The sequence below is a fragment of the Zalophus californianus genome, chromosome 16 (assembly GCF_009762305.2).
Source record: "Zalophus californianus isolate mZalCal1 chromosome 16, mZalCal1.pri.v2, whole genome shotgun sequence".
NCBI lineage: Eukaryota > Metazoa > Chordata > Mammalia > Carnivora > Otariidae > Zalophus > Zalophus californianus.
This window is the reverse complement of record NC_045610.1, coordinates 19,144,497-19,155,380: the sequence shown is the minus strand read 5'-3', so window position 1 is coordinate 19,155,380 and position 10,884 is coordinate 19,144,497. Positions and strand designations below refer to the sequence as shown.

Genomic DNA, 10,884 nt, shown 5'->3' with positions numbered 1-10,884 from the left:
CGGGGCCACGACCCGAACCAAAGGCAGACGCCCAACCAACCGAGCCACCCAGGCGCCCCCCGCCCTCCTTATCTCTATCTCCCCATACTTTGCTCCTGCTCGGCATCCCCAAGTCCCTCTGAATTCCTGGTTATTAAAACCCCTCCCCCATGGTTAGGCTCTTTTACTTTCCCTTTTAATGACCTCCCTCCCAGTATTCCCTGCTCAGCATCCCCTCACCTGCTCACCAAAGCCTTGAAACTTGATGGGATTCAAGAGATAGCCACGTCTCATGATTTATAAATTCTCTCTCTGCGTGGATTATGTTGATATATGGGGAAAAATCCGTCCTGTTTATGTTGATTCTCCAACAGCATTAATTTTGGAATTTCAGTTTTTAAACCAATTTCTCAAATGTTGCCTTTGCTCAAAGAACGTAACTGTAGAACACAATATAAAATAAGGGCCAAATGGCCCGTGGGCAGGCATTTGTGCAGGGAAGAGTGAGGGAGAAGCTTACTCCGTGAATCCACTCGTGCCCCTGGGTGAGGGGTCAAGAGTACCATGCCAGCCCATGACTGGGCGAAAAGATGTAGTGATGATAATGTCTCGGGATCCTCTGATCTTTTGATCAGTATTACGTTCGAATTTGGTGGCAAAAATCAGCCTAGAATCCAGGTCTCAAAATTTATAATCTCATGATCTCAAGGGAGCACAAGAGTTTAAGAAATCAGGAAGAGGAGGTTCCTGGGTGGCTCAGCCTGTTGAGTGACCAGCGACCGACTCTTGCTTTCGGCTCAGGTTCTGACCACAGGGTTGTGAGATCGAGCCCAGTGTTGGAGCCCGGGTGTTGGAACCCTGCATTGGAGCCCCACCTCAGTGCAGAGTCTGCTTGAGATTCTCTCTCTCCCTTTCCCTCTGCCCCTCGCTGTAGTCGCTTTCTCTAAATAAATAAATGAAATCTTTTTTTTTTTTTTTAAGATTTTATTTATTTGACAGAGAGAGAGAGAGAACAAGTAGGCAGAGAGGCAGACAGAGGGAGAGGGAGAAGCAGGCTCCTCGCCGAGCAGGGAGCCCGATGCGGGACTCGATCCCAGCACCCCGGGATCACGACCCGAGCCGAAGGCAGCCGCTTAACCAGCTGAGCCACCCAGGCGCCCAATAAATAAATGAAATCTTAAACAAACAAACAAAATAGGAAGAGTAGTTCAAATCCTGGCTCAGCCTCTTACTGTAAGTGTGTGAATTTGCCAAAGTTATTTAGCATCTTTGAAACTGTTTCTCAATCTGTGGAATAGGGATACACTTACTGGGAGGATTAAATGAGCTAACCTGGCAAGGGCCAGAGTCTGATGAAAGTTAGCCTTCTCCCTACTCTCTTAGCCCTTTGCTTGACAGCTGGAGCAAACCTGGGTTACACAACCCTTAGATTCCCAGATCACTTCGCAGGGAGGAAGATGGCCAAATCCTATCAGGGATTTAAGCTCCTAACTTATTTGCCCCTGGCTCAGTCTTACTTATCATCGTGCTGGGATAATTCTCGAAACCTCTTTGGAACTCAGAACATTCTTCTGTGGGATGAAGAAATAACAATCCTAAAGACACAGATTAGATAAGAGCCAGTTAACATTTGTAAAATACAATGTTACCCAGGGATGAAAGAGCAGAATCCAAACACGTTTTACAGTAAATGCTACTGTTGAATAAAGCGGTGTTTCCTCAAATGTGGGTGTGAAATGCTGGTGATAACACAAAATGATTTCAGGTGGGAGTCAGCGGCAGCACCAAATGACAAAAAAATAGAAGAAATCATTCCCTTTTCAATTGTCTTTGACTACATCAAGAAGTAATTCTCATTTTGGGTCTTTAACATTTGCTTATTCCTCTCTTGAAAAAGAGAATAAAAAAAGAGAGAGAGAATAAACCTCAGGCTCCATGCCTTCCGCAAAGGGGGTAATTAAGCGGGGTTTAGAAATATTTCCAAAGTTTTTATTTTTATGTTTATCTCCTAATCATAGCAGACAATACTGGTTTCCCATTTATGATAATGGCAAACAAAATTTCTTTTTAAAATAAATTGGAGTTTGGAAATATATTACACATTAGAAATTGCTGACAAAAATACGAAGTACTAATACAGATGGTATGTGGATTCAAACAAATTGAAAATGTAGTTTGCAAATGACTGAAACGTAGGAAACACTGGCCTTGTGGACTGGGAATCAGGGTACTGGGATTCTAGTCCCACCTCTGGTAGCAATTTACTGTGTGACCTTGGTGAAGTTACTTTAACCTTTCTGAGCCTCGGCTTCTTCATCTGGAAATTAACAGGGCTTGCTTAGGTGGGCTCTAAGCATCCTTGTGGTTCTAATAGCCTGTAATTTGAAGCACATAATTAGGGCATTGTCTGGTCTTTTGGCTAAGAATCAATTGCTCTGTCTTCCTCCTCTGTTTTCACTCCATACTCCTCCTTCAGGCATTTTGATATCTAATCCAGAAGAAATGTGGATCTCCGTTTGATTAACATTCATAAATTTAACTAATGCGTATGTTTTTTTTTTTTTTAAGATTTTATTTATTTATTTGACAGAGAGAGAGACAGCGAGAGCAGGAACACAAGCAGGGGGAGTGGGAGAGGAAGAAGCAGGCTTCCTGCGGAGCAAGGAGCCTGATGTGGGACTCGATCCCAGGACCCTGAGATCATGACCTGAGCCGAAGGCAGACGCTTAACGACTGAGCCACCCAGGCGCCCTAACTAATGCGTATGTTATTCCACAAAGGCAAAAGAAAGAAAGGTATTCTTTGCCATAGAAAAAATACTGGATTTTGAGGGAGATGACATTCATTCTGGTCCTTGCTTTGCCATTTCCTGACAATGTGATCTTAGGTAACCTTAAGTTCTCTTTAGCACTAAAATTCTATGAAATGCAAATGAGCCTATAAAAAGGAAACAGATCAGCTGAGAATTCACTTCCTTTCCTTTCCAACTGAGATATGTAACACCTCACAGTAATATATTTTTTTAATTTCACTTTTTTTTAAGATTTATTTATTTATTTATTTTATTTATTTGACAGAGAGAGAATGAGAGATAGAGAGCACGAGAGGGAAGAGGGTCAGAGGGAGAAGCAGACTCCCTGCCGAGCGGGGAGCCCGATGCGGGACTCGATCCCAGGACTCCAGGATCATGACCTGAGCCGAAGGCAGTCGCTTAACCAACTGAGCCACCCAGGCGCCCCACAGTAATATTTTAATAGAGACTCAAAGCTAAATGGAGATCTTCATTTTAATTCTCATTTTGATATTACCGTGGTGTTTGGTACATAGCAGGCAATCAACAAACATTTAATGAATAAATAAAGAGTGGCATCCATGAACATGAGGCCAAGAAGAATCACATTTCATCACGGAATAATTTAATTCAAAGGGAGTTAATTGAGCGGCCCCTGGGTGTCTCAGTCGGTTAAACGGTTAAACGGCTTCCTTTGGCTCAGGTCATGATCCCAGGATTCTGGGATCGAACCCCACCATCGGGCTCCTTGCTCAGCTGGGAGCCTGCTCTTCCCTCTCCCTGGGCTCCTCTCCCCTGCTCGTGCTCTCCCTCCCTCTCTCTCTCTCTCTCTCAAATAAATAAAATCTTCAACAACAATAACAACAAAGGGTGTTAATTGAGCACCTACCATTTGGTAGCCACATTTGCCAGGCATTATATCTTTTTTTTAAAAGATTTTATTTATTTATTTGAGAGAGAGAGAGAGAGAGAATGAGAGATAGAGAGCACGAGAGGGAAGAGGGTCAGAGGGAGAAGCAGACCCCCTGCCGAGCAGGGAGCCCGATGCAGGACTCGATCCCGGGACTCCAGGATCATGACCTGAGCCGAAGGCAGTCGCTTAACCAACTGAGCCACCCAGGCGCCTGCCAGGCATTATATCTTGTATCTGCCATAAAGAGCAAGATGAAAAAGATATGACCCCCGTCTTCCATTAATCTAGGACCCTTTTGGGGGAGATGGCATCTATACAAATAACTACATTCTGCTAAAGGAGCTAAAGTGCAATAGAAAAAGGCGCTGGGTTCTTATGGGCATAACTATGTCTCACCCTCTTTCCACTATCTAGTTGTCTGAATGTGAGAAAATCATTCCTACAATCGGAAGTCAGTTTCATAGCCAGTACAATAAAGTTACACCGCATGATCTCTTAAGGTCCCCTGCAGCTAAGAGTCTGAAAATTATTCTATGCCTCTGAAAAATGAGCTTTTTTTTTCAAAGATTTATTTATTTATATATGAGAGAGTGCATGCACACACAAGCAGGGGGAGGGGCAAAAGCAGAGGGACAAGCCGACTCGGGGCTGAGCGGGGAGCCTGACGCAGGGCTCCATCTCATGACCCGGAGATCATGACCTGAGCAGACATCAAGAGTCAGATGTTCAACCGATTGAACCACTCAGGTGCCCCAGTTCTTTTTTTTTCCTCCAATTTTATTTATTTAAGTAATCTCTACACCCAACATGGGGCTCGAACTCACAACCCCGAGATGAAGAGTCACATGCTCCACTGAATGAGCCATCCAGGTGCCCTGAAAAATTAGTTTAAATGCTTACTCTTGAAGACCCCTAACTATATATTGGAGATGATCTCTTCAATACACTTATTTTTTTCCATGTAAAACTAATAAGCAAAGTCACACAATACGTTTTTTTACTGGTTTCCATCGACAATCGCTTCAACCTTTCATTTCACCTACTGGCAAACTTTCTAATTTGATTTCTCTTTATTTTTGTAAAGGCACTAATAGGAACATTTGCTTTCTAAATTAATCTCAAATAGGGGGCGCCTGGCTGGCTCAGTCGGTGGTGCATGTGAATCTCAATCTTGGGGTTGTGGGACTGGAGCCCCACTTTGGGTGTGGAGATTACTCAAAAAATAAATAAAATATTTTAAAAAATTAATCAATCTCGAATAATCTATGAGGCAGGTAGATGAAAGATACAACGCGATTCCATTCAACAAACATTTATTGAATATCAACTATGTGCCAAGTCCTAAAAATGATTCTAAGATACAGAGAGAGGTCATGCCCTAAGGAACTTACAAGCAACTAGAGAAAATGAAACATTTCCACTATATCAAGAGTATTCATTTCATAGAAAGGAAAAAACAAATTCGGAAAGTAAAACAGTGTGGCAGATAAAAAGCAGCGATGTGGCAGTGTGTTGGAAATCAGTCAGAAGTTCTTCTGCCTAAAAAACGCTCTGACCTATTAACCAGCAAGTCAAGGCATCAATAGGAAGGTCATTCAAATCCATTACACAAGGGCAAGACTGGCAGCCAGGGGCCTGAAGCTCCAGGGGAGATAGCCTGTGAGCTGTCCGCGGGACTCTCTGGGGCCCATGGAAAAAGACACATACATCCCAGCTGATGCCAGGAGAAACAGCTGACTAAAAATTAGGCTGCTCTGAAAGCCAGGCAACTGGAGATAGGAAGACTCAGGAAGAATTTCCCAAGTAAGAAACAAAAGAACAGAGAGGAGGGCAAGTAAGAGAAACCCTTGCATTTTGTGCAGTTGGTGAAGGATGATTTTCTTCCCCGTCATAATCTTTAGAGGATGGTCACAGGCAGAAACAATCAGAAATATGAAAATGCAAAGCTCTATTAGAGGAAGAGAAACATGACTGATATGGGGAAAATCTCCATCCTAGCATGGAATATTCCATTTTATACAGATTTCTCCTGACGGTCAAGGACTGAGCTAAAAGGACACACAGCTTGCGTGTTAAGTGTCGGGTGCCGGGTTGGCTCAGCAACAAGAAGCAGGGAATCCTACAGAACACTGGAGCCAGGGGCCTCCTGCTTGTTCTTTTAGATATAATACAATAATTTCCTATAAGCTGCCAGGAGCTTTCTGGCTCAGACACAGATGTAGAAACATCTAGATGGCTGTACATTTTCCACGCCTTTGAGCCATTCTGAGTATAGCCGTAAACTAAGATCAAATTATTCATCTTTGAAAACCTGATGCTAATGTTCTGTGCATACCACACTGTCAAACGGCCCGCAAAAAATGTGAAATCAGGAAGAAAAGTGAAAAATAAGATAGCAGGGTAGAACTGGGAACACCAAGAGACATTTCATCCCCACCAACACTACCACAGCCAAAAGGAATTGCCTCCAGGACTTTCCCCTGGGTCCTATTATTTTTCCAGCATGTTCCACAGTTATGGAGGTATCTATTACTGTTTATTAATGTACATGTTTATGTGTATAAATTATGCTTGTCTAGCTAAATCCAGAGTAAATTCCATACTCTCGGTCTAGAATCCCAGATTTAACTCCACAGATCCCATGATGTGAACCTCCTAACCTAGCACCCAAGCCCTAAATAAACTTGGATGAATTCTTAGGCTTAGCCTGGGAGAGTTGCAGTAACCATAGTAGTAGGGAGGTCCAAAAAGCAAAAACAAGCAAATGAGCAACTTGCCTATTACTTAAACAACGCTGGCTTTCCAAACTGCTATTAATTTTTTTTGTTTGTTTGGTCTTGATCATTACAGAGTCAAAAAACTATGGTAATCTTTTTTATCTTTGAGATTTAACCACACTAGGGAACAATAAATATTGGCATCTTGATTTTTTTTTTCCTGGTGGTCATGGTAAGCTTCAAACCCCTGTTGTACAATTTATTAGTTCATTTTTTTTTAATCTTAGTCATGTTTGGTTGTTGCTTTAAGTAAATATTGCTTCCTTTTAGTTATAGGAAGGGGACACTTACTTTTACTCTCACCAAGGTATAGGTTCTGAAATAAGATCCTGCAGGAATCCTTCCCAATTTAAGAGGTTTACCTGTAACCGGAGATCTTTTTTTTTTTAATTTTATTTATTTATTTGACAGAGAGAGACACAGCGAGAGAGGGAACACAAGCAGGGGGAGTGGGAGAGGGAGAAGCAGGCTCTCCGCTGAGCAGGGAGCCTGATGTGGGGCTCGATCCCAGGACCCTGGGATCAGGACCTGAGCGAAAGGCAGACGCTTAATGACTGAGCCACCCAGGTGCCCCCGGAGATCTTTGTAGATGCATAGCAGCAATCCATTTGAATTACTCCAACTTGGGATGACTATGTGTTCTCCAAAAACAGTTCACAATTGTGAACTCGACACATTCATGACATCAAGGGAAATATACCTACAATGACCATATGAGTAATGAAAAGTTAATTACAGAAGAAGGCCACCTTTCTGTGCTATTATGTATTCTGGCAGAGGAAGGGTAAAAGTTCACCTCCCAGAAGTTAAGTTTACCTACAATGACATGGTGAAAAGTTTTGTTTTGTTTTCTAAAGATTTTATTTTTAAGTAATCTCTACACCCAACATGGGACTCGAATTCACAACCCTGAGATCAAAAGTCACACACGCCACAGACTAAGCCAGACAGGTGCTCCTGGTGAAAAGTTTTTTTTATTAATATGGAAAAATATCTTATAATAGGAAATAAAAAGGGGCGCCTGGGTGGCTCAGTCGTTAAGTGTCTGCCTTCAGCTCAGGTCGTGATCCCAGGGTCCTGGGATGGAGGCTGCGTCAGGCTTGTGTTCCCTCCCTCGCTGTCTCTCTATCAAATAGGTAAATAAAATCTTAAAAAAAAAATAGGAAAGAAGAAAGGCAAGACACAAAATTTTATATTTATCTACTCCTCAATTCTAATTATTTACATATTCATGTAAAAAATAAATACATATTTATTCTCTTTGACTATAATAATTATTGCTCCCCATCTCTATACTTATGTATCTGCCTTTCAGTATAAGAAGGTGGTATAGAAAAAACACACCCTTGAAGATGTAAAACTACATGAAAATAACAGACTGTTAATACAACTTTTTGCTGAGGGGCAGCTGGGTGGCTCAGTCGTTAAGCATCTGCCTTCAGCTCAGTTCATGATCCCGGGGTCCTGGGATCGAGCCCCACATCGGGCTCCCTGCTCGGCAGGAAGCCTGCTTCTCCCTCTCCCACTCCCCCTGCTTGTGTTCCCTCTCTCACTGTGTCTCTCTCTGTCAAATAAACAAATAAAATGGAGAGCCGGCCTTCACTCGCTTGCTTCTCGGTGCCTGCTCCCGGTGTCCCTGAGGGCGTGCGGGCCAGAGGCGGCCCCAAAGAGTCGGAGGCGGAGGGGAAGCAGGTGTGCAGGTCTAAGTGTCGCGGCGGCTCACTCTTCGGCGAGAATCGGGAGGAGGAGGAGACTGCAAGGATAGGCCCAGGAGCAATGGCGTCCAAAGAGGAACAAGCAGTAAAAAATCTCAACGTGGAGAATGCCAAACAGAAAAATGAAAAAAAGGATGAAAAGGAGCAAGTTGCTAATAAAGGAGAGCCCTTGGCCCTCCCTTTGGAAGCTGGTGAATATTGTGTGCCTAGAGTAAATCGTAGGCGGTTCCGTGTTAGGCAGCCCATCCTGCAGTATAGGTGGGACCTGATTCAGAGGCTTGGAGAACCACAGGCAAGGATGAGAGAGGAGAATATGGAAAGGATTGGGGACGAGATGAGACAGCTGATGGAAAAGCTGAGGGAAAAGCAATTCAGTCATAGTCTGCGGGCAGTTAGCACTGACCCTCCTCACCATGACCATCATGATGAGTTTTGCCTTATGCCTTGAATCTTGATGTTTTCCCTGAAGTTAATAGGAAGACACACCTGCTTCCTAAACTTAATGTTCTCAACTTACATTTGTTGTAAACCTTTTGGTGTTACATGTCTCTTGTGGGTCTCCTATGACCAGCTTCTAATTGAATGTTGTATTTTGACCCAAAATGTAAGATTCTGTCAGCAGGGGAGTTTTACCCTATTGCATGGCAAGGTGTTCATTATATATTGTGACGTTAATAAAGCAGTTTAAAAGACAAAAAAAAAAAAAAATAAACAAATAAAATGTTAAAAAAAAAATACAACCCTTTGCTGAGATGTGAGAAAATGGAATAAGGGAGGCTACAAAATTTTTAAAAATTATATGTCGAGATAGTAAATGCTGGTTCAAAAATTTCAAAAAGAAATAATATCCACATAGCAAAAATTACGAGTCAATCAGCCTCAGTAGATAACCACATAGCAGCAATACTTTCTAAATAACTCAAGAATGAGATTCAGGAGAATGGGCTTTTAGTGGTGGGGTCAGCTTTGTTTTGGAAACGAATCCTTTCCAGAATTTCCATTTATTATTTTGATTACACATATATTTAATGCCATTTTAATGGCTCTTTGCCAATCCCTTATTTTTTCAGAGATTTTGATCTTTCAATTTTGCAGTTAGCTGGGATTACTATACACAAAAACAGTATCTAACACATATCTCACACTTAGTATCTGACACTGTGTCAGATACATTCACTTAATCCTCAAAACTGTGAAGTAGATATTATTATTATCCCCATCTTATAGATGAGAAGACTAAGGCATAGGGAGGCTAAATAATTTGCCCAAGGACGCACAGCTAGTAAAATTTTTAAAGGACTAGAAGGAAATACACCAAGCTATTGATGGTGGTTTCTCAGGGGATAGGTTTATAAAGGATTGTTAAGAGAGATGACACGACAAGATAAAATCTTGAGCTCAGACAGAGACAGCTGAGCTCGAACAGAGAGGACAGATTCCGGATCAGTTTGAGAAAATATGGGCAGAATTTGTGGATTGAGTCCAGGTAGGATTGAGGGAGAGGTGAAGGAGTCTAAGTAAGAATGGTTCCGCCTCTGGTTTGGTGACTGGGTGGACATGTTTACTAGGATAAGGAATATAGAGGAAAGAGCAACTTTGGGAGAGAAGATAATGTGCTGTTTTGATGTGTTGAGCTTTATTGTAAGTATCGGAATAATCCCATTTTAAGCTCAAGAGAGAGGTCAGGTAGGTCTGCACTTAGTTGGTAGTTAAACCCAAAAGAGAAGTTGCCATAACCCAGGGAGAGTGTGGAAGAAGAAAAAGGCTGTGGGCCAAGGACAGTACTCGGAAGAACCTTCAACTATACGGGATATGCAGGGGATAAGATGGCCATTCAGATTTGACATTAAAATAACAAAGATATGAAATGCCAGATACGGATTTGCTTTTCAAGCTTGGTTTCATTTATGAGGTAGCATGGAAGTAGGGCAGCGCAGTCAGACAAGTTTGGGTTCAAATCTAGCACTTGGCCTCTAAGTAGCTCCATGACTGTTGTCAAGTTCCTAAGTCTAAAATGTGAATGATTAATATGCTACTCATACTGTTGTGGGTATTAAATGAGTTAATCCACAAAAGCACTTATATGGAACGGTGCCTAGCATGTAGCGTGGATCCAATAAATATTAGATATTATCACCGAGTACACAAATCATAAAATTGTTTTTCATTCCACTGTTGTACTTCGGTTGAGAAAATGGGTCAGGAAGTTTGCTGGAGAGCAGGAATAACTACAGTGGAATTAAACAATTGTGTTTAAACAATTAAACAAAAGCCACCATAGGAATTCAGGCACTCAAGAACTGGTATTTTCCATGAATTTGTAGGGTATAGTATAAGTGGACAGAGGTAATAAAGGTTGGTTAAAACAATGAAAAGGGACTGATAGAAATGTTGATATATGAGCTACAAGACCGCATTAAAATTGTTTTGCTCTACTCTAAATACTCAACAACTAGCCCCCCGTGCTTGGCACAGAGTAAGCCGTCAAAAAATATGTTGACTGAAAATAAAAGAGAGGGGTTGATTTCTTTTACCTGCTATTAAACATTTCACTATTGGAATAATTAACATGCAAAGAAAAGGAGACATGCCCGACGTGTTGTCATTTGAGAACTCTCAGAAGAGTTTGACTAATGCAACTCCTCTCCCAGCAGTATCTGCCACATACTTGAAATTCCCAGCCTTGGATGTCCTCCACTGGAACACGGA

General features: G+C 42.0%; 1 protein-coding gene across 1 annotated transcript; it reads left to right on the top strand.

Moving 5' to 3' along the window:
- Nucleotides 1–8,049: 8,049 nt before the first annotated feature.
- Nucleotides 8,050–8,866, top strand: LOC118356382 (protein BEX1). The gene is made up of 2 exons (XM_035724679.1): nt 8,050–8,152; nt 8,232–8,866. Exon 2 carries the CDS (start codon nt 8,237–8,239, stop codon nt 8,621–8,623), a length of 387 nt encoding a protein of 128 aa, XP_035580572.1. The 5' UTR covers nt 8,050–8,152; nt 8,232–8,236; the 3' UTR covers nt 8,624–8,866.
- Nucleotides 8,867–10,884: the final 2,018 nt, after the last annotated feature.